At 41.3% G+C, this 24832-nt stretch overlaps 1 protein-coding gene across 1 annotated transcript; it reads left to right on the top strand.

The window, feature by feature from the left end:
* Positions 1-5702: 5702 nt before the first annotated feature.
* On the top strand, positions 5703-20174 carry LOC109429556 (ATP-binding cassette sub-family G member 4-like). The gene is made up of 6 exons (XM_029864050.2): positions 5703-6110; positions 9193-9447; positions 9506-10080; positions 18562-18654; positions 18771-19088; positions 19352-20174. Exons 2-6 carry the CDS (start codon positions 9230-9232, stop codon positions 19951-19953), a joined length of 1806 nt encoding a protein of 601 aa, XP_029719910.2. The 5' UTR covers positions 5703-6110; positions 9193-9229; the 3' UTR covers positions 19954-20174.
* The last annotated feature ends 4658 nt before the right edge of the window (positions 20175-24832 follow it).

The following is a 24832-nucleotide window of genomic DNA, read 5'->3' as shown; positions in this document are numbered from 1 at the left end:
TTCTTCTATAACTTTAAACTCATCCTTATCAATCATTATCTCTGCAATGACATCGCAAGCATGCCTCTGTCTCTACTCTAAATAAATTTCGAATTTCAACCTTTTTCCATAATTTTGGCCGGATTTATGCGTTTTGAAGGGTCCATTCACAAAATTTGGAAAATGTAAGTATAAAAGAGGGTAACCTAGAAAATTCCCTAATACATCCAGTGAGTTTTATGGTTTCGCCAAATTGTTCAGGATTTTTCTACCTAAATCTCTCCGAATTCGTTTTAGACTTCCTTTGGATATAGCTGCTTCTTCAAAAGAATTCCAGCATAAATTGCTTAGTTATTCGTTAGTAATACCGATGTTGTATATGAATGGCTTCGGAGATTGCCATGGAATCTCTTCTAAAATTCCAGGAATTTTCGGGAAATTTCTTCGGGAATCCCTTTTTTAACCGTATCTTTGTAACGTCAAAAGTATTTCATGGATTTTTTACTGTTTGTTTACGCAGCATATTTGAAGTAATAAAAACATTTAATTTAGCCAAAAGACAACGAAAGCAACACCATAACACAAACGAGTATCTAGCATTATAACATTTATAACATTGTGGCAGTAAATAAAAAGAAAATCGCGTTAAGTACTGCTCCTTTGAATTCCACTAAGAATTTACATCCTTTGACAGATACGTATTTCGACCTCAACTGTAAGGTCGTCTTCAGTGTTTTGTACTTGACTCGACTCAAGATATTCCCCTAACAAGTCCAGGTTAATCATCATCATTGTGGCAGTGATCCCCTTGCATTTCATATCTGAAGTACCTTCAAGATTTTCTTTGTGAGTTCTTCGACAATTTCTTAACGAATATCTACGGCCATTCAGAAAACCGTTTTGCAATACATATTAAAAAAAATCTTTCAGAAATTCCTTTACAGTTTTCAATAGCAGCTTCAGGATTTTTTAAAGAAATTTCTCTGACAATCCTTTCAGGCATTCATCCAACAATATCTACAGCAATTCACTCGGAGATTATTTTTAGAATACCTCCTTTTTTGAGAACTTTTCAGGCAATTCCATCCCAACTTGAATGAAATGAACTAGAGAAAGTTAAAATTATTCCGACTATTTTTTTCAGGAATATCGTAATGAACTATAAGTGAAGAAAACAAATGTTATATTGCAAAAACAAAACTCTTTCTTTTTTTTAAATAAGGTTTTTAACCCTTGGTTGGTTCACCTCAAGTGTATAATAATGGTAATTCTCTGGGCAACTTGTTAAGGATTGTTTCCAAATTTTTTCCCTGGTTTTCAATTTTATCAAAAAATCAAAAAAAATTTATATAAACTTTTCCAGCCAATGCTTGAGTATTTCTACCATCCTTATGATTTTCTCTGACATTTTTTGGGCAAATTTTTCAGGTTCAGTTTCTTTAGCAATACTACGATAATATTTTTATAATTTCTACGATAGTTCTGTCAGAAATCCCTCAGACAGTTTTTTATATTCATCCGGTATTTCTCCTCCGAAAATCTTTTTAAGAATTAAGCCAGCAAATTGATGAGAATCCGTCTGGAAATCCTCTGAAGAATGCCACCTAAACTTCATAGGGATTCATTCGATATCAATCATTTTTTTTCGGCAACTCCTTTAGGAAATCATTGAACATTTTTTTCGTTGCTCCGTTCGGCAATTGTTTCAGAAATTTCTTCAAGTGTGTTATCGGCATGTTGTCAGCATTTTTGTTAGGAATTTTGACAGGCAATTTCTTTGGAAATTTTTCCTTATCTCTCTCGATTAACGGCTACGCAGTCTTGGGATTTAAAAAATGAGTTGTTTTATTCACCCGACGTTTCGACACGGGGATAGTGTCTTCCTCAGGGGGAAAATAATTACTATCGTTTTTTGTCAATTGTTTTGTCTAACTGTAACTGTCCCTTTTTGTGTCGTTTTTGGCCATTGCCAAAAAAAACCGTTAAACTGAAAGTGATTCCGAAGTCATGTACCAAAAACGACACAAAAAGGGACAGTTACAGTTAGACAAAACAATTGACAAAAAACGATAGTAATTATTTTCCCCCTGAGGAAGACACTAACAATTGTATCAAAAATTAATTTTTCATTTATAAGGCTGACACAAATTTCGATTTTCTCTAATGTCACCCCCCCCTCGGAAATTTTTTGTCGAAATTCGACATTTTGAGGGGGGACACAAATAAATTATTTAAGAAATTTAAAAAATTTCAAACGAAATTAGTGTCGTCGGAAAAATTTCTTAACAAATCCGAGGAGTTTGACGATTTTGCCTGATTGTTTGGGTAATTTTCCATCAAATGCATTTACTATTTACCCCCCCCCCCCTCGACGAGCCAACGAGGAATGTGACAAAAGAAGAAAATAAGATTTGTTCCGGCCTAAATATACCTGAGAACTGCTTACGAGAATTCTTCCAAGTTTACTTTCTAGAATCCCTCTAGAAGTTCTTTCTGATATTCCTCCTAAAGTTTCAGGATTTGTTCAAATTTTTTTCTTGGATTTTAAGAGTAGTTCCTTCTGGGATTCTTTAAAGAGTTTTTTTCTGGTATTGTTTTTTTTTTCTTCAGGAAATTCTTCTCGGACTTATCCTTATATTTCTACACGAGTTTTATTTTAAGGATTGCGACAGGAGTTCTGTTTCATGCGCAACAGGAGCTCTTTCTAGAACTTTGATTTGAAATGCTTCCAAAAGATTTTGCTGGATTCTACATTTATTGGTCTTTGGAATTTATCCCGTGTTTCTTTTCACTTTTCCTCCCAGAGTTCTTTCTGGACATCCAGGAGTACACTCTAGGAATCCTCCAGGAGTTTCTTAAGCAAATCCTTCGAAAATACCTTCTAGAGCCCCTCCCAGTGATCTTTACAGAAAACTTCCGGGAGTAATTTGTGGGTTTCTTGCTGAAATCTTGCAGAAGTTCCATCTAAGAGTTCTTCATGAATTACTTCAAGAAATCCAGCAAGAGTTTCTTGTTGAAAACCTTCAGGACCTTTTAAAAGTTACTTCTGGGAATCCTGCAGGAGCTCCTGGAGAAATCCGTAGATCGAATTCCTGGATCCCACACTAAACTCCTGTTCAGAGAAGGAGAAACTGCTTTCTAACACACTAAACTTCTCAATTCCCTAAAGGGATTTCTGAAGTATTTCCTGGGAGAAATTCTCAGAAGAAATCCATTAAAGAAGCTGGAGGAATCCATAAAAGGCATACAAGGTGGATTCTCTAGCAGGATTTACTGAAGGAAACAAAGATTGCAGTGATTTCGATAAATCGAAAGAGAAAATCTCGGATACAAACTCCGTAAAAATCTCCACAAGGCAGTTCTTGGAGAAATAGCCAGATGGGCATTGTGCCCATATGCTACCCTTCTTAGGGGCCATCCATAAAGCACGTAACGCTTAGAGAAGAAAGTTTTTTTTAGTGTGACAATCAATGCATTAAGTAAAGGAGGGGTTTCCTATTTGTGATGTGGTTACAGTTAAATTTATGTACGTATTGTCGAACGAATTTCTTATGAACTTTTTAGGGAAATCCTTAACGAAATGTCCAGAAGATGTAAAGAAATTATACCAGAAATTCATAAATAAATTACCAAAGAAATTTATTGAGTAGGGTAGTGTAACCATTTCAGCAGGACTCCTATTTTGGGCACATTTCTGCTATAACTCAGCCAATTTTTAACCAATTGAAGCAACGCGGTAAAATACGTATGGTATCTAGCCGTGTACAAAACTTCAAGTCAATTAGTTTGGAATTCACTGAATTAGGTACTGTTTTCAAATCCCAGACCAAAACTTGACCATTTCAGACCCCCTTACCCCTCGTCGACTTTTGTACATATTTTTTTTTTAATTATACGGAGCGTTTACTTTGGCCGTCATAGTTTTGCCACAGACAAACAGACGTCTCACTCTACTCACTTCCCATCGTTACCCTTTTTAACGGTTTGTTCAAATATTTTGTACTTCGCAAATCTCTCGGTCACGGCGCTCGCATCGTTTTCGCTTCTGTTTGACGTTTGATCACTACCACCACCTATTGAGTGGTTTGCGTAACACAGCGTGGTTAGCATTGGGCGATTATGATTTTGTGACGATGATTATTATCGCAATTTGTTCCAAGTGATACGTCTATTTGTCTGTGGTTTTACAGTCTTTGTCCGTGCTGTGTACGATCGGTTGGTACGTAAAAGGCTAAGAATCACTCAATGAGATCTATTTCAGGTAATCCAAGAACCAATAGTTGTAGTAGAGAGAAACAGACGTAACCACGTATATGACATCCCTATTCCCACCCAATAGGGTTGTTTGCAGCCAACATCAATTGGGTTCCCCCATTGACAATGCATTTGAGTTCCCTAAACAGTGGTACAAGATGTGGGAATCGAAAACGTGACGTCATCGCACCCTGGTGGACGTAACACTAAGAACAAATTTAATTAAAAAACATGGTTGGCCGAGCCATCACTAGGTGGCGGTAGTGAGCACACGTCAAACAGGAGTAAACGATACCAGCGCCGTAAGTGGTCAATTGACCAACTACCGAAAATTTGAATCTACAGTTAAAAAGGTGATCGATAGGAAGCGGTCGGAGTGTGACGTCTGTTTCTCTGTGGTTGTAGGTAATAGTTCTTATTAAAATTTGCCACATGTGTATATTACACTAATTTACAGCATTTTTGAGCTCGATAAGCTGATGATTATTTTTGATGTCGAATCATGCTCTGAATTCGAAACGCAGGAAAAAAATTACAGTAGAGCGTATTTTTTTTCGACTTTACATATAAGGTTGATGATTTGAAATCGATTTTTGTTCTGTTTTTAAGTAAAGTCGCTCACTTCACACATCTCATTCTCCGTAATCAATGATCCGATCGAGCTGAACTTTTTTTATCTCGCCTACTATGATATGTATGTCAAATAAACAATGAGAAAGAATTTTTGAATTGTTTTTATTTTTCCTTTTGAAAAAAATATACAGTGACCCCACAATTTATGAATCGGCAAAAATGACCACAGTTTATGGATCACTCCATTTGATCAACATGGTGATTCATAAATAGTGTACAAAAATTAAGGTGATTCATCGGTGTGGGGTCACTGTACATTTCTTCATATATTCTTGGAAATTTTGCTAAAATTTTAGGAGATTGTCCTCAAAACTCGCCAATATCTTGTATTTCATCAATCGGACGCGAAACCTGCATTCAGATATGTAATCGAATGGTATTGTATTCAACTTTTAATTTATGGAAAAAGATTTAAAATTGGTTGAACAAAACGCAAGATATTTGAATTTTAGTTAAGTTGTAAAACTCGATATTGAGCTAAAACTCAAAAACATAAAAATTTTCGAAGCACGGTTTCGAAATCAGCGCTAAATTGTGCTTCAAAAGTTTTGTTTTTTTTACAGAAGTTCACCACTTTTGTTCTATTTTGTAAACTAGTGTTATTATAATGACGCTTTTCCCATCAAGAACAAATTCCATTATATGTACACACATTGTAATTTCGTTTTGTAATGCAAGCCGCATTTTCAAGAAGAGTCGCTTCAATGCATTCCTATTTGGATATTCAGTGCATCATGAACCCATATGCCGCGTACTGCAACTCACTATCGCCAATTCATTCATTAGTCCAAACCCCGCGGTGCGGTGACGATGAATGAATCCGTAAAACACGCGCGAGAGCTCCCCGAAAACAACAACGGAGCGTATGAATGAAGTTTGATTAGGATATCAAACAAGAGGAGAGAATGAGCATGCCTACTAAATGAACTGAGATTGTTGAAGCCGGCTGGGAAGCCGGTCTTGTGAACTTGATGATGCCAGCAACCAGCGCCAGCAGCGTGCTGTGTGGAGTTCAGTCTACTCTCGCGTTTTGGCAGAACCGGTTGTTCGGTTGGAGCAGCTCCAAGTGGTTTGGCACATTCTACATTCTATCTTTGCTAATGTGGAGCTGGGCGCAGTGCGGAGGCCGATTCAAATTGTCATTTGGTTTCAATTTACGAGTGTTTTGAGCAGTATTGGAGGTAGTTGCGGTCGGGATTCGATTCTGGATTAGTTTGGACAACGTTCCTTGTTGAGAAAACCGTGTAAGTTGAGTGCATGTGCAAGCGAAAGGGGACGGTATTTTGGATGGCCTGGCAGCAGGAGAAAATATGTGAATGAGTCAATAAAACAGGTTGAACACGGTTGGGTAGAACATTAAGTTGGATGGCTACATGGGAGGGGACCGGGACTCCGAAATGGTGATTGAAAGCCAAACCGGAAAAGATTACTAATTCTCTCCCTGCTGACGACGGCAATATTAGTTTCAAACCTTTGAGGAGTGCGTCGAAGAGTGTCGTGCAGTGAATATAAATAAACCCAGCATACCTATATGTTTGGATACTGGTTCTGGCAGGTTGTATTTGGTGTGTTTTCCATTCGAATTTCATCTGCGACGTGAGGTCTACGATCATCGATTCAATTGTTCGACCTCTTCGCTACGAAGCTAATTCCAGCTGGTGAGTGAATGAAGTAAATAATGATCGAGATTTGCACAGGTGACGTCATGAACTGATCTCCTGAATGGCGAGAAGAAGATAACAAACAAACAAACAAACATAACGATATAGGCCGGTACTCGGCCACAGTGATGTTCGTAGTAAACAGATCAAGATAATATAGCCGGTACGTGTGGCAAAATATAAATGTTACATAAATATGCAGACTTCTACAGGAAGATATTAAACGATCAACGATCAACGATCAATTCTGACTATACATGTCAATGGTTGCTCCTCCGTGATTGATCTGAACTGGTACCAGTTGCACTGAGATCCAACTGAATAAGGGGCTGGGACATTCCACTTATTCTCAAAGTGCAATTTTAGCAGCTCATGCTTATTTGATCAATAACGGCGCCGGCCAAGTCCTTATAGTCAGCTGGGAAGGGAAAGGAATGTTAGAGTGTACTGGTTGTTGCTACTAGAGACCGAGAGCACTCTGCGTCCCCACAATCAAGCACGGACTGGGGTATTTGTTAGACGGAAAGGATGGGAGATCTGGGAGTCACCGTTGGGTCGGTGATGCGATCCATGGATTGGGGTTATTTATAGTGTTTGTGATAGATTGTGTGGTGAATAAGGTCAAGCGGCACAGCACGCTTTGGTTGCATAACTTATAGGCGTTATATATACACTGTGCTGTGAGTGGAAGTTGGAAGGGAGGGAAACGATTTTTTTCAATTCGTTTCTGGTTCTAGCGATGGCTATGAACATATGAATATATATGAGTTGTATATGTAGAGAAGAGAGAGCAAGAGAAAGTGGATAGAAAGATACAAAGCAGGATGAAAAGGAAGCGCCAGGGATTGAACCCATGACCTTCTGCATACGAATCAGAAGCGGTAGCCACTAGACCACCAAGCCCGTCAAAACGATCAATTCTGACTATACATGTCAATGGTTGCTCCTCCGTGATTGATCTGAACTGGTACCAGTTGCACTGTGATCCAACTGAATAAGGGGCTGGGACATTCCACTTATTCTCAAAGTACAATTTTAGCAGCTCATGCATATTTGATCAATAACGGCGCCGGCCAAGTCCTTATAGTCAGCTGGGAAGGGAAAGGAATGTTAGAGTGTACTGGTTGTTGCTACTAGAGACCGAGAGCACTCTGCGTCCCCACAACCCGCACGGACTGGGGTATTTGTTAGACGGAAAGGATGGGAGATCTGGGAGTCACCGTTGGGTCGGTGATGCGATCCATGGATAGGGTTATTTATAGTATTCGTGATAGATTGTGTGGTGAATAAGGTAAATAAGGTCAAGCGGCACAGCACGCTTTGGTTGCATAACTTATAGGCGTTATATATACACTGTGCTGTGAGTGGAAGTTGGAAGGGAGGGAAACGACTTTTTCCAATTCGTTTCTGGTTCTAGCGATGGCTATGAACATATGAATATATATGAGTTGTATATGTAGAGAAGAGAGAGTGAGAGAAAGTAGATAGAAAGATACAAAGTAGGATGAAAAGGACGGGCCAGGGATTGAACCCATGACCTTCTGCATACGAATCAGAAGCGGTAGCCACTAGACCACCAAGCCCGTCGACTTCTACAGGAAGATATTAAACATTCAAAAACTCACTGAAGAACAAGATCTCAGATTACAGGCATGGAACTGTCATGCACAAAAGAGAATCATAATGCCAAAGCAAATGCATTATTGAGCATGATGAACTTCCTTAAAGACAGACGTTAACCCCTTCCCGCCCACGACTTCTTTCAAACTTTTGAATGCTAAAAAATGCAATGAACAAAAAGTGCTCGAACAAAAGTTGTTAGGGATCACTTAAATTTATCGAAATCGTAAAAAAGTTTTTAATTGTTTATCAATAGTTATTGATTGTTTCTCAATAGTTTCACTATTTAACCAATGATTAGAGTGTACAAGTATTCTAATATGCTTATAACCTCTTCCCAAACGCTTTTATAACATATTGAAGTGAACTGGTTTAAGTCGGATTCGCCAAAAGTGATGGTGCTCTACAGACACCATGTGCGTTAGAGGGTTAAGGTCTACAGACATAAAAAGTTTTCTTTCAACGTCAATTAACATCCAAGCAGACCCCAGAACTCCCTGAAGTATTGTCCTTCAAATCTACAGGCATATAAAGTTATAATTTTCATTCAAGACCCTGTAAAAATCTCTGGAGTATGAGCCTACAAATTCACAGGGATAAACTCTAGACCAACATGTGAAAAAGTTGGAACAACAATTGCACGCCTCAGCTTCCTCCGTCCCTGTTGAGCATATTTCCATTTATTGATAAAATCCCGGTATTAGATAGATGGGGAGTCTGGCCTTACGACGTACAAGTTATCATTCAATGTTCAATGAAAATGCATTCAAGACAAATCTAAAATTATTCTCAACAGTCCTAGTTCATTCAAAAACTCACATGTGGCTTCAAAATCTACGTAATTTCTTCCATCCTTCAAAATTAAAGCCTTGCCGCTAGTCAATGGATTTTCTATGTGATTTTCATCAAGCTGCTGCCAGTAGGGGCCTGCCTCACTAACAAGCCTCCAACCACCATACTGACGGGAAAAAGTCTGTGTACCGTTTGGTTCGCAGCTGAATGCCTAATTGACCTCTATTAATCGTTGATCAAAATCGTTTTGCAGGCGCGGTCGCTCCGTTCGGCGCGGAAAAGAAAACAAAATGAGCCTCGACGAGACGGTGGAAGTGGTTATACCACTGGTGAAAACCATCACCAGCCTATCGTTTCGGAATCTCAACTACACCGTCAATCAGAAGAGCACCAAGAAACAGCTGCTAAAGAACATCTCCGGCACGTTTCGTTCCGGACGATTGACGGCAATTATGGGCCCATCCGGGGCAGGGAAGTCTTCACTGATGAACGCACTGAGTGGATTTAAGTAAGCTCAATACCCTCCCGAAGGGAGAAAATTAATAACCTTCTGTCTCACATTCTAGAACCCAGGGCATTACCGGGCGCATCCTGATCAACAACGAAGTCATCGATCGGCAAAAGTACCGACAACTGGTAGCCTACAACACCCAGCACGTGCCTCTCCTTCAGAATATCACCGTTCAGGAAACGCTCCACTACGCGGCGGACCTCAAGCTCTCGTCCAATGTCACTCGAATACACAAAACCAAAATCGTAAACGACATCATCTCCCTGTTAGGACTGGAGAAATGTGCTCACAATCAGGCGCGAGTGCTTTCCGGAGGGGAACGAAAGCGCCTATCCATCGGACTGGAGCTGGTATCCAATCCAAAGTTGCTGTTCTTCGACGAACCGACCAGTGGGCTGGACAGTGAATCTTCGTATCAGGTTGTTTCCTACCTGAAAGATCTGGCCAAACAGGGTCGGTGTGTGGTCAGTGTGATCCACCAGCCCAGTTCGGAGCTGCTGGAGTTGTTTGACGATATTTACGTAGTGGCCGATGGACGGTGTATGTACCAGGGTGCGTTGGAGGACATGATTGGGACGCTGGCCGGAGCTGGATTCGAGTGTCCGCAGTATTACAATCGGGCTGACTTTGGTGAGTAAAGAATAGGATTTTTTTTGCAAAGAAATTAGAAAATCTGCAACAGACACCCGGGAAGTGTGGAGGTGGCGGGTCTTTGGCCGACTCTCCAAAATATTAGGGGCTGTTGATAAACGACGGGACAAAATGTTGGTCATCTCAGACCCCTCTTCCCCATAGTAAATTTTCTTCCATACGAATATTTTAAAATTTGTACGGAAAGTAGACTTGGGCAGACCCCACACTCGCTCCTAAATTCTACGTGGATTATGAATGGCCCCTTATTCTATCTTTTCCTTTTCTTCGTAGCACGCCCCTCAGGTCCTTCTTCCCCCAGCTCTTAGCTAAGTACTGGATCCGTGGAGTCCTTAGATAATGATTCAAGCTCTTGGAGTAGAGGGTTATCTAACTCAGCTTGGTGTTGGTTGACTGACCGTTTCTGCATAGTTCAAGCATGATTAGGAAAACCTTGGAAGATTCGGGATCCCCCACTTATCCACCCCGTGCACATCCTTTCAACGATGTTGTACTACATATTTCTTGCATACTCCATATTCCTTGCATTGCTTTTTGACAGTTTTCCCATGGGAAATCTGTCAAACTAATGTCACGCACACGCAAACGTCTAATGGATACGTTTAAAATTTAGGGGATGTGGAGATTAAATATTTAAACATCCCTAAAACTTTCTCAAGCATAATTCAATGGATCTTTATGCATGACTTGTGACTTCTTGCTGCTATGGTTTATACTCATACAGATGCATACACCTATGTTTCTTCTAATGCTACAAAAGTTCAGCTTATTGGACGCAGTGGCTTAATTTCCTCAACAGGGGAGGGAAAAAAATGTTCTGTCTAACTATGGGTTCAATGTATTTGTCTTAGAGTATCCGAGAACTCCCTGAATATAGGCCATCGGATCTTTTTTGGAGTTTTATGGGTGCAATTGCATACGAAGCACTATACATCAGCTATGTGCAGTCAAGTGGAGACCTCAATGTCTGTTTGACAATATCCAAGAGCTTCCCTGAGTATGGTGAACGAATCTATAAATGTGACGAGTGGTCTCTGTGAAGTTGCCAATCAAGCCATTCAAAACTTCTGAGAACCTCCCTGTAACCCCCTGAACCGCTACGAAATACCTTGAAATGCTTCGGAACCCCTTCTGAAGTTCACCTGAAAGCCTTCAAAACACTGCCAACTAAATGTTTAAGTGATGTTTCTTGCAAAGCGTTTGCTCCATAAGCAGTTATACAGCTACTTTTGTTAGTTGGGCATAAAATCCCCACTAATCACTCTGAATTACCCTGAGAAGCCTTGGAACGCTTTCAAAAGCCTTTGAAACGCCTCTGAAAAAATTGTAATGTTTTAAGCTGCTTTAAAGCTTTTTATAACCCCCAGGAACCCCAATGAAGCATCTTAAAATGCGTCTGAAGTCCCCTTCTGAAGTTCACATGAAATCCTGAAACTGCCTTAAATCCCCAGGAACATCTCTGAAACCCACAAAACGCATTGGATCACCCTAAATTGCTTTGAAAAGCATATGAAACCTCCTGGGTCCCCTTTTGAAGCTCTTCTCAAAAACCTTGAACCTCCTTAAAGCCCCCAAAACCCCTCTAAAATCATCTGAAACGCCATGAAACCATCCTGAAATTCATACTGAAGCACATCTTATACACATTGAAACACAACTGAATCTTCCTAAAACCCCATATGAAGCTCAATACCTTGAAGCTGAAGTCCGTAAAGCCCTTTTAATTCTCCCTGAAACTCCTGAAGTGTCTGAAACACCTTGAAAGCCCTATTTATCTCGGCCATTTTGGCCTCTGACCTGATAGTGTTTACCACCAATCGTCCCTTTCGGAAGCTAAGCGGGTTGTTCGGGAATCCCAAGTAATCTGACCTATTATAGAACAGATCGTCATCTTCGACAGATTGATCCGCTCCAAAAGCTTCCCGGTGGTGTCCAGCAGACAGATTTTTCTATACGCCGGTCTGGTGGGTCTCCGTGTTTTGGCAGTTGAAATAAGTTTTGTCATTCCCACTTATTTGAGACGTCATCTCTGTCCAGGCACATCTGCCTCAATGAATGCCAGGCCCGGATTAAGGATTGTAGGGGGCCGAACGGCAGTGGAGACCCTTCAGAGGTATAAATGTGATGAGCAATAAAGTTATTTATTTGTTTTTGAACAATATTGAGCAATAGCTGGTGATGGCTATGGCTGGAATACTGTCTAGACCAGGTGCCTTGTTCAACTTAAAGGACTTTTCTTTTGTAATAAGTTCCTCTTTTGTCATCTGGCTTTGGCTGGCTTGGTCGTAGCGGGATCGTGCTTCGTGACGCGGGTACAGCGATTTGACGATCATTTGCAGCATTCCAGGGGAGCGTTCCGGGGATGCCGACGAACCTCTCGTCTTGTCCATGAATAGTCTGTAGACGTCTCAAGGGTCTCCAAAATGGCATATCCATGATGAACTCTGCTCCGTTTCTACTGTGCCAAAGTTTGTCGCCTACGTTTCACGATAACCATGTTCATCCTGGTCATAGATTCGAGCAGAGCCCAGCTTCTTGGGCTGATCAACTGGCTGCTCCATTCTATCGCTCAACCGTTGAAAACTTCATCGTTAAATACGGGACGCATACCCGCCAAAGTGCTGGGTAGCGAATGCAGCATGGACGAGAAGTGGTCGATCGGTCACCTGAGTGGGCATAGAAACTGCAGTAGCATATCGCGTTGATCTTTCTTGGCTATTGCGAAGTCCCCGTTTGTCGTGAAAACGATATTTTGAAGTGGAGGCGAGGCAGTTGTAAAGAACGCCGTTAGATTAACCTTATTTTCTACCCAGTACTGTGTGTAGGCGGATATGCATATGCAGTGATCGATTGTTAGGTCTCACATGTGTGCCTGTGCATTTTTGACGATGTGTCCTTTCTCTCTGATTTACAGAGTTTGCTTTAATCGGAGCCTCCACATTCTCACGACCAGGGATGAGAAATGTACTGGAAAAAACCCAAATTAATCCACCTAGAGGTGATAGTGCCTTTCTCGTCGTATATGTTCTCACGATCTTTCCGTCGACGTAAGTCAAAGTGTTCCTGAATCCTGATATTTTTTAAGAAAAGCAAGCATTTTATCAAAGCCATCATTGAATTGACTTAAAACTTATTGATGGCACGTACTCCGACGTTGTGTTCAGTGTAAAAGCAGAGCTGAATAATATCAGATTTCTCAGTTGACTGCTTGAGTACCTTCACTAATATTGGGAGCTGATCAATATAAAGACGATACTAACAAGCTAAGATATAACTTTTCACACATTCACAGATCACTTTGCGGTCTTCGATAAAGTTTTTTCTGCACATTCCAGGTTATATTATATTGACCGTTAAAAACAAGAACGTAGTGAGTATAGTGAGACGTCTGTTTGTATGTGGGTTTAATATGTCAAGATTTTGTTCTCTTACACATATTTATCGCTCGCATTGATTTTATTTACTTTCGTAGTTCCGGCGAAGCATAAAACGCTGGTTGTGCAACCCTACCAGTTGTCTCTAATGTGGTATGAGCCTATTTTCTAGTTAACCGTTCCTCAGGTTATTAAAAAAGCCGTGATGTGATGTGTCGCATGGTACATTTGGTTACTTTCCGGAACAGGTTCCGGAGCACCACCGGGTCTCCCAAATATAGTCTGAGGCAATATCATTGCTAACGTACATCAGGTTACCTAAAAAAACCACGATTTGATTTATCTTATGCATGGGTACAAATCACTTTTACATTTGACCACTTCCAGTGGGACACCCAGAACTAGTTTCGGGACACTACCGGTTGTCTAAAATATGGTCTGAGGCTATGTTTATACGAATCGATCATCGTGTTACCAAAAAAGGGTCTCCAGTTGGCCTAGTGGTTAAGGCTATGAATCGCCATTCCGGAAACGGCGGGTTTGATTCCCGTTCCGGTCGGGAACATTTTCTCGACTTCCTGAGCATAGTGTATCATTGAACTTGCCTCACATTATACAAATTCATGCAATGGCGGGCAAAGAAAACCCTTCAATTATTAACTGTGGAAGTGCTCTAAAGAACACTAAGTAGAAGAAAGGCAGGCCAAGTTCCAATGCGAACGTCGAGCTATAAAGAAGAAGAAGTTATCAAAAAAGCTGCTATTTGATGTACTGTCAAACCCGCGTATTCATCACTCTTTAACCCTAAAAGGGATACCTTCATGGCCTCAGTTTCGTCACCTCGCTGAGTGTGTTCCATCGAAGACGAGCTCTGAGAGGCGCCTGGGGTCCAATGGACCCCAGGTAACCCTTTTAGGGTTAATAAGACACTTTTTAACTTGTACCCCGCTCCTTCGAAATTTGTTGAATTAAAAAAATGATCAAATGTCACAGTGTAATACACTGTAAATACGAATGATACGATATTGTGATGTTACTTACACCCGCAGCGGCTCCTCGTGCAGCTGCTACTTCCGAAAGTTCTAATTTGGTGCATTACGACACCTGATCCGTTTGGTGATCAACCGCAGTGAACCTCGGAAGCCAACAATCGAAAAATGTACAAGCTATCAATTCGTACACCACAATATCTGTAAGATTTTTGTTCTAAAACAAATCATTCCATCTAAACAAAACTAAAATAGAGTTAGTTTATCGAAATGAAAGTTTACACAGGTAATTTGACAGCAATCATTGTCGAATTAGCGTGGTTTTATGGTACGACACGCATGGATTTGATTCAATTTCACATTTACAACTTTCGGTTCACATTTTACCACTTACCCTGATGTCCCTGATGTGGTCTTATACTAGTTTCATGCAAATTATTAATCAGTTCTCCTAAAAAGTCGCAAATTGATGTAATGCATGTATGGGTTTGGTTCATTCGTGCCTTTCGCCAGTTCCGGCGAGGCACTCGAATCTGGTTCCGGAACACTACTGATCTGAGACTATTTTCTTGCTGACCGTTCTTCGCGTTATCGAAGAAGCCGTTATTTAGTGTGCTGCGTGTATGCGTTTGGTTTTTTTTTCTACATTTGACCACTTCCGTCGGGGCACCTGGAACCGGTTTCGGCACACTATTGATTTTCCAAAGCATGGTCTATGATTCATCAGCTTACCTAAAAAGTCATTAAATGTGTCGAATTTTATGGGTTTGGTTCTCCTTTACATTTGACCACTTCGGATGGGGCAACCGTAATCGGTTGCGGAACAGTACCGGTTGTCCCCAATATGGCCGGAAACTTTTTTTTTGTCAAATCAAGATGCCTTAAAATCCGCGATTTGATGTGTCGCTTGCATGGGTTTGGTTCCCTTTTATATTTGGCCATTTCTTGCGGGACACCCGGAACCGGTTCTGGATCACAACCGATTCAGATATGTTCTGAAAATATTTTCCTGCTTACTTTTCATCAGGATATCAAAAAAGCCACGATTTGATATGTCCCTTGCATGGGTTTAATTAACTTTTATACTTTGGCATCTCCGGCGGAACATCTGGAACCGGTTCCGATATGGTCTGAGAATGCTTTCCTGCTTACTGTTCATCAGGTTATCGAAAAAGCTGTGGTTTGATATGTCACATGCATGGTTTTATTTCAATTTTATATTTGGCCACTTCCGACGGGACACCCGGAACCGGTTCCGGGACACAACCGGTTCAGATATGGTCTAAGAATATTATCCTGCTTACTGTTCATCAGGATATCAAAAAAGCCACTATTTGATATGTCGCATGCATGGGTTTTGTTAACTTTAATACTTGGCCACTTCCGGCGGGACATTTGCAACCGGTTCCGGAACACTACCGATTCCGATATGATCTGAGAATGTTTTCCTGCTTACTGTTCACCACGTTATCGAAAAAGCCGCGGTTTGATATGTCGCATGCATGGGATTAGTTCACTTTTATGTTTGGTCACTTCCGGCAGGACACCCGGAACCGGTTCCGGGACACTACCGGTTCAGATATGGCCTGAGACTATTTTTCTGCTTAGCATTCATCAAGTTATCGAAAATGCCGTAGTTTGATGTGCCGCATGGATGGGTTTGTAGCGTTTTCATACGCCCCTTCCTGGGGTACCGGTCCGGAACACCTAAATGGCCATAACTCCGGAACGGCTGGACCGATCTGAACCATTTTCAATAGGAAACAATGGGACCAGATTCCGCGTCGAATGAACCGTCGGTCAATAAAATCGGTTGAGGTTTACTGCCAAAAAGTGATGTGAGTTTTTTTGTACACACACATACACACACACACACATACACACACACACACATACACACACACAGACATTACCTCAATTCGTCGAGCTCAGTCGATTGGTATATAAGACTTGACCCCTCCGGAGGCTCTATCAAATTTTCGTTTTTGGAGTGAACATATAGCCTTTCGGTACACCTTGGTGTACGAGAAAGGCAAAAACGGTTACCGGCTGTACATTTGACATTTTTCCACACGAACATCACAGGCCCAGCCAAGCTTAAACTGTTCGAAAAATAAATGTCATAACATTTTTTTTCCTGCAGCCTTCTTCCTCGAAACGGTTTCCAAGCGCGAGAGCGCCAGTACTCGAGCATAACGACGACAGAAATTTCTGTCTCTCCCTTTTTCGCATTTTCCTGCGTTTCAAACCGCTTCTAGACAAACTTCTTTACATGCATCACAAAGCTAGGAGTGTGCTCTAGCTATTTGTGCAAATCGATTTAAATTATTTATTAAAACAAGTGAGTTATTAGCAGTTGAAAATATTTGACATTTTTCGCAATCAGCCGCCTCAGCATGACTGCTCATAAATATTTTCGTGGGGAAGCGAAAACCATCAAGCGTCTGCTTGACTGCCGTCGGCGCGGCGTCTGATGGTATTGGTGCTGTCGTTGTTTTATTTTTATTTTACTGCCAGTATCGATGAACGGTAAACAGAAAAAAAGTCTCATTCTCATGCCTGCTCACGACTTGTGGCCTTGCTCGAAGCACCGGGGCACATCTCTGGCGGCTTGAAGATGCTGAGCTGGCACACCGATCAGCCAACTATGATCTTCCGGACTCTGATAACCTTGTTAATATCCCCTACTGGAAGCTTATCCGTGGAGATCTGGTTGCTTGCTGGGATTTCTTGTAGGCTGATACATCAAGCTCGCATTGCTAGTTGAGAGCAGCTGGAAGCTCCTCAGCGTCTTATCCAGGTGACTACAGTCGAAAGCCGTCTTTCTTAGCTACCATGGTCTTGAAGATCAAAGCTTCGCCGTAATCCGCAGAATCTTGTTACTGTATGTCCGTTTCTAACGCGTTATGCAATTAACTTAGATATCGGGATACTTGCGCTAGCTGTCACCCTCTACTTGGACAGCCTGCCCTCGTCTTTAGAGTGCCTCTTGTACCTCCACTGTGCTTCGCCGACAGAGCGTTTGTTTCGTCTGCATGGTTGATGCTCATGCTATAGAACGATTTACTCTTTTGCCTACAGCTCCGGCGAGCTGCATGGAATCGTGCGCCATGGTGGAACATCCATCATCCAGCTGAACGTTTAGGTGAACCTTTCCTCCTTGCACACGTCTATCGCACTAAGGTGTTCGACTTAAAGGTCGTCCTTCTTCTAGCCAAAGTTGCCGACTTGCGTTGTATAATGCACCCGATCAGCTCGTCGAGTTGCTCTATGACTACCATCATTTTAGTAGCCCACGTCTGTTGCGGTTTAGCGGATATATAAGGTATTCACCACTCATAGCTTCCTCCGTCTATGCTGCTCCACCACGTGAGCTTGTCGACTCGCTGAGGACCCATCTCTTGTAAATGGGTTCACCTTCACGGCATCTTCTTCGTTCACTTAACTCTTTTTACGGCTGTTACATTTCATGACCGTATGGGTCCTCTCAAAGCCACTATCTTTACCTGCTAATAGCGTACGTAGTCGTCAGTGATCGAAATGGTTTCTTTGCAAGCAGGAAGACCTCCCATGGGTTGACACAGCCGCTTATGGGAACTGAGCTTAGACGCGAATTAGCGCTTATAGATAGTGTCATACCCCTTGCCTGCCCTCCCTTTTTGATAAATAACAAATTCGAACAAAGAAAATCAGTTTCTGGAGGATTCTCAGACGAAATATGTGAAGGAATTGAAGATGGTTCTCTCTGAGGAATATCATTTTTTTTTGGAGAAACACCAGAAAACAAACATTCTCGAAAAAAAAAACCAACAACAAGATCAGATTCAACTCCTGGAAGAAAACCAAATGAAATACGGAGTATAGCAGAAACCCACTGAGGGATCCCAGTAAATATTCTCTCCTCGTTTCGACCTAGGTTGCCATCATCAGAGATTTGTCTAGGCTCGCCAGTCTTCGCCGGATGGTTTATTTTTTTTTTATTTTACTGAAGTTTTACATTGATACTTTCCAAGGAATCAATAAAGTATTCTCAAACTTCTCAAAAAATGTTAATGATACTCGGTGTACATATATCTAACTTATTATTTCACTTTCAGCCATCAAAGTGGCTTCCACTGTCAATACGGATCCGGAAAAGATCAACTCGCTTATGAAACAGATGGAATCCATCAGCAATGATCAGATGAATGGTAAGTGAAACGAAGCGTCGCTCTCGTGCATTAAAATCTCCTTTATGAGCCTGAAAGTATACTCCCTATCTTACTTACCATACTGCGAATCATAATGAACTGATTTTCGATTGCAGGCTTCCACGGCGAACTGAACGAAACCGGCAGCGAAAAGCTACTGAACGAATCTAGTCGAAGGGGTTCGAGTCCCCAGTATCCGATATCACAGTTTCGCCAGTTTCTGATTCTGACTCGACGAACGGCGCTTGGGACGATCCGAAATCTTACGCTGACGCGGTTACGATTTCTTGGGCACATAATGTTCGGACTGATTGTCGGATCGGTGTTCTACGATGTAGGGGATAATGGAGCGAAGGTGCTGGCCAATATTAGCTGTTTGATAATGCTGCTGATGTTTATAGTGTTTTCCAATTCCATGACGGTGGTGCTCACATGTAAGTAGGGCATTGGTTTCCTTATTAAGCATGTGGCTCTTATTTTCATCCTACGAAAAATAAAGGATTAAAGCGTTGTTTGTTTGTATTTTTTGTTAGAAGTGAGCACGCATGAAAACAAAAAGAATCAATCGGTGCCTTAATCGCTTGTTTTCGAATAAGATGAATATGGGAGCGTGAGATTATTGATGGCACACATACCCTTGTTGTCTTACTTCATGCAGCGTTCCCAGTAGTTAAAACACATTTTCTCTCAATTCCAGTTCCCCTGGAGATGGCGGTTTTTGTGCGGGAACACAAAAACAACTGCTACTCGGTGGTCGCGTACTTCCTGTCGAAAATTGTCGCTGACTTTCCGCTGATGCTGGCCGGGGTGACCTGTTGCCAGCTGATTGTCTACTACCTGACCGGGCAGATGAACGAAACCGAACGGATAGTGATGTTCTGGGGCATTTGTGCCCTGATGGGATGGACGGCGCAGATGTATGGGATGGTGGCAGGGTGCATCTGTCCGGTGGAGGTGAGCCCCTTCGTGGTTCCGAGTTCGATTGTTCCGATGGTGCTGTTCTCTGGGTTCTTCATTCGGTACGGGGAACTGTTGGATGTGTACAAGCCGTTGACGTATGTGTCGCACTTTCGGTACGGATTTGAAGGGTTGGCGTTGGCCACGTATGGATTCAATCGGACGGAGATCGGATGTGAGGAGATGTTCTGCTATTATAGGAAAAGTCGGAAAGTGTTGGAACTGCTGGAGATTCAAAACTCGAACTACTGGTTTGATGTGGCTGGGCTTTGTGTGTGGATAGCAGTATTGCACGTGTTACTGTACGTTAGTTTAAGATTAAGACTTAGGTGGACTCGATAGGAAAACGTGTAGATTATTACGGTGCTTATCATTCTAGTTACAAATTGGAGATAGTCACACAAAAATCTGACTCGAATATATGAATCTGTTACTAACGTTACCTCAAAGTTTATGTAGGTTAGCTTACGTTTTAAGTTAGCACAAACTGCCACGTACTTCAGCTGTACTAACAACTTAAGTGTAGGCCATATGAAAAGAATATAAAGATCTGCTGACCAACTTATTGTATTTTCCAGTGTTTCCCTTTAAAATTTCACATTTGTTTTTTCCATAAGTTTTTGAAAAAAAAACTCTTTTGAAAAAAAAATAAATTGATTGCTCAGAAATTCCTCCTAGAGTTTCTATAGAAATTCCTCCGTGGATTTTTTCATAAATTCGTCTAAAAATTTCTCCGAAATTGTTATCGAAGACTACAGGGGGTGGCCACAATGTTTGGGATAGGCAACTTTTTTACTGTCTCAAAAATATTTAATTTTTGATGCCTTCTATGAAAAGTTACAGCATACTTTTCATAGAAGGCATCAAAAATTCTCAAATTTTGGCTATTTTTCAACCCAAGCCCGTGCACAAGGGGGGGGTTTTGGGTGTTAAACCCTCCCCATTAGCGACACTCCATACACTAGGCGCCCCTCCGCCTTTTGCCGAAATTGGGAAAAACCCCTCCCTTGGCGCCACTTCTGTGCACGGGCCTGTTTCAACCTATTTTATGTGCATCACTGGTACAAATATTGATAGACGTTCAAAATTTCATTCAATTCGGTTCACTGGTTTCTAAGACATGACAGTTCAAAAAAAAGCTGTCTGAAAAATAGTGCTTTACGAAAACGGTTCTAGCTTCGCAAAAGATTAACCAATCGGGTTCAAATTTGTACCAATGGTGCACATACATATAATTCCTTGACAAACAGTCAAAATTTGAGAATTTTTGATGCACTCTTAGAAAAGTTACAGCATGTTGAACTTTTTTGTTAGAGAAAAAAAATGTCTGTCACAAACATTTTAGCCACCCCCTGTATCTTTACAAAATCTTCCATGGATTGCTTCAGAAATTCCTTAAGAAAATCATTAAGGACTGTCTTAAAAACTTCTTCCAGACATTCTTTCTTAAAATTCTTTCTGAGATTTATTAGAAAATTTGCCACAGCAATTTCATTAAAAATTCTTTAAAGGTTCTTTCAGGAGTTTTTCAAGGTATTCTTTTTATGAAAATCTCTCTAATAGATTGCTACGGAAATCCTTCCAGAAATGCAATAGAAAACTTTCCACAGATTTCCTCGGCAATTCTTTCGTCATCAACTCTTTAAAAATTCGTATTATAATTTTCATAAATTCCCAATTTTATTTAGGAAGCTTTGCCAATAATTCCTTCACGAAAACCCACGATTAATTCATACGGACATATTCAACGTGATCTATAAGGGGTTCCATCAAAAATGTCTCCAAGCAATGGTTGCTGCAGAAAATCTTCAAGAATTTTTCCCTCAATTTTTTTTTAAAGTCCTTGGGATGCTTCCGAAACAGTTGCACGAATTACCTCATATAATTTACTTGAACTGGGTTCCTCCAGAAAATGTGAAACGGTTTCATCAAAAATTCATTCGGGATTAAAAAAAATCTGGCATGAATTGCTCCACAATTAATACGTGCATTTCTTCAGAAAATTACCAGATTGCTTCAGATGTTTCTGCAAGGATTTCTTTAGAAAAATTGCCATGTACTTTTTTAAAATTGTTCTTGTAAAACCTCTGAGAATTTCTTTGGAAAATTTCCACGGACTCCTTCACAAGCGGTTCCTCCATTCTCCAGAGTATCCTTCATAAATTGCCAGTGTGAGATAGCATGAATTTTCCAAGTGTTAAATTAATACATTTTCTACAAAAATTCTTTCAGAAATTCGATCTTAGATTATTCAAAATGTATTACAGAAATTCCACAAAATTTTCCGCAAAGAATCCTCAAGGAGTTTTTTAAGCGAATTTTTAAATAATTCGTTCAGAAATTGCTGCAAACATGGATTCCTTTGGATTTTTTTCAGGGATTTTTGCAGCAATTCTTCCAGTAATTTATTTACAAAGCTGTGCTGTGATCACTCAAAGAATTCTTCCAGGAACTCATCATGGAATTCTTCATAGGATTCATCCAGGGCTTTCTTCAGGAATCCATTTCTCCGGGGATTCTTCTAGGGGTTCCTTCAGTGGTTCCTCCTGGAATTCCTCCAGGGATTCCTTCAGTGATTTCTTCCTAAGAATTCTTCTTAGGATTCCTCCAAGCACTTCACCAGCCATTCCTCCAGGGATTCCTCAGTATTTTTATTTTTTTTTAAGGACTGCTCCAAGAATTTCCCTAGGGATTCCTACAGGGATTGCTCCAGAAATTGCTCCAGGCATTCCTCCAGAGATTCCTCCAGGAATTCATTCAGAGAATCGTCCAGAAATGTTTCCTCGAAGTCCTCCAGGAATCCCTCCAGAGATTTCTCCTGGATTTCTTCCAATGATTCCTCCAAGCACTCCTCCAGGCATTCCTCCAGGGAATCCTCTAAGAAATCCTCCAGGAATTCCTCTATGATTTTTTCAAGAATTCCTCCAGGAATTCCCCCAGGAACACCTCCAGGGATTGCTCTAGGAATTCCTCCAGAAATTCCTCCAGGGATACTTCCAAGGATTTCTCAAGAATTCTCAATTTCTCTTCAGATTTCTGCAGAACCTCCTCCAAAGATTCCTGCAGGAATTCCTCCAGCAATTCCTCTAGGAATTCTTCCAGGGATTTCTTCACGAATTCATCCTGGGATTCCTCCAGGAATTCATTCAGAAATTCCTCCAGGAATTCCTTTAGGGATTCCTCGAGGAGATCCTTCAGGGATTCCTGCAGCAATTCCTGCAGGAATTTCTCCATAAATTCCCGCAGGGATTCCTCCAGGAATTCCTTCAGGGCTTCCTTCACGGATTCCTTTAGGGATTCCTTTAGGAATTCCCTTAAGGATTCTGTAGTAAACGGGTCAACTAACGGTGAAAACTCCACTCGACTCCAACGAAAACAAAATACTGTTGCAGCAGAATGTAAATAAAATCAACCGAGACGAGATCAGATTTGACAGTAAGTAAATAAGAGAAAACACCATGAAATAAAATAAATGAGTATACTCGAGTTTTTACCCAGTCGGTAAAGCAGGTTCGAACCCTTGTTCGAACCACGGTTCGAAATGTGTTCGAATACACGGAAAGCAAAGTAGAGGAAATGAAAATGAAACGCATTGATGAAAAACGCAAGGATTGGGAATGATAGAAGGAGGAACGCAGATCTGTCGCGGAAGTGCATCGGGGAGAGAGCGACCCGAAATGAAAGCGAGAGCGGAAGTAAGGCGCTCTAGTCATTCAGTGTTCGAAGTTTGACAAGAACGGACGCGTTTTTCGAGTGTTACGTTTGAGCGAAAACGGGAGCATTTCAACTCGGTTGAGTTTGATTTCGGCGATTAACAGGGAATACGTAAAGCATGTTAAATTACGATTGGGAATACGACAGATTCCTCTAGGGATTCCTTCAGTGATTGCTCCAGGGATTCCTCCTTCCTTCAAGGATTATCCCAGGAATTCATTTATGGATTTTTTTCACGTATTCCTCTTGGGGTTTCTTCAAGGAAGTCCTTCAGAGATTTGTCCTAAAATGTCTCCAGGGATTCTTCCAGGAACTTCTCCAGGGACTCGGAATTCCTTCAGGGATTCCTCTTGGAACTCCGTCAGGGATTCTTCCTGGAATTCCTCCAGGGATTCCTCCAGGGATTAATCCAGGAACTCCTTCAGGGATTCCCCCAGGAATTCATTCAGGGATTCCTTCACGGATTCCTCTGGGGGTTCCTTCAGGGATTTCTCCAGGAATTTCTCTAGGGACTCCTCCAGGAATTCCTTCAGGGATTTCTTCAGAGATTGTTCTAGTGATTTAGTCAGAGATTGTTCATGGGATTCTCCCAAGGATTCCTCCAGGAATTGCTGCAGGAACTCCTTCAGGGATTCCCCCAGGATTTCATTCAGGGATTCCTTCACGGATTACTCTAGGGGTTCCTTCAGGGATTCCTCTAGGGATTTCTTCAGAGATTTCTTCCTAGTGTTTTAGTCAGGGATTCCTCCAGCAATTTCTTCAGAGTTTCTTCCAAGAATTCCTTCAGGAGTTAGTTCTTGCAGGAATTTCTCCAGAAATTTCTGCAGGAATTCCTCCAGGCAATCTTGGAATTCCTCGAAGCATTCTTTCAGGAATTTCTCCAGAGATTCTTCCAGGCAAGGATTCTTCAAGAGAGTCCTTTAAGGATTCTTCCAGGATTCCACAGGATTTCCATAAGCATTTTTTTAATTGCATATGGATAAATGCATTCCGTCCCAAATAGACTCGTCTCATCAACCCATCCAAATTCAGCTTCCAATCTTTTTGCAAGCGACGCCCAATCTACCCTCAATAACACGCGCTCGTTTTTTTGGAAAAGTACCCGCACGTGGGGCCACATGGTTTTCGACCGACCAGCATGACCCCAAAAGTTTACATTCATCAGCTGTTTTCGTTTATCTCTGCTAGACGAATTTCCAATAATGTTCGTCTCGCTTCTAAAGCCACCCCATTCGATAGGCTTTAACTAGCCTATGTTGCAACCGTTGTGCGCCATTCTTCAGCTGGGGGATCCAATCTAGCACCTCAAACGCCAATAAGCCTCCTTTTTTACCGCGCTTAACTTGACCTCTAGACGCAGCTGCCGCAATTCAGTAAGTATACCATCAGCAGGGGGGCCAGATCGCTTCAGCCCAAGAAGTTTACCCACTCCTTCCGAAGTTGATCATTAGGAGTGTTTTTCTGCTACTCGAAACGATGATCTCTCATCTTCAATTCCAGTATTGTC

This window comes from Aedes albopictus, chromosome 2 (assembly GCF_035046485.1).
Source record: "Aedes albopictus strain Foshan chromosome 2, AalbF5, whole genome shotgun sequence".
In the NCBI taxonomy this organism is placed as follows: domain Eukaryota; kingdom Metazoa; phylum Arthropoda; class Insecta; order Diptera; family Culicidae; genus Aedes; species Aedes albopictus.
This window is presented reverse-complemented; position numbering and strand designations above follow the sequence as displayed.

Excerpts from the sequence above, each read along its gene's own strand:
- LOC109429556 (XM_029864050.2), top strand. The coding sequence starts at position 9,230 with ATGAGCCTCGACGAGACGGTGGAAGTGGTTATACCACTGGTGAAAACC. Across the intron at positions 9,448-9,505 it reads AACGCACTGAGTGGATTTAA|AACCCAGGGCATTACCGGGC; the intron begins GTAAGCTCAATA and ends CTCACATTCTAG. Across the intron at positions 18,655-18,770 it reads CAGCAATGATCAGATGAATG|GCTTCCACGGCGAACTGAAC; the intron begins GTAAGTGAAACG and ends TTTCGATTGCAG.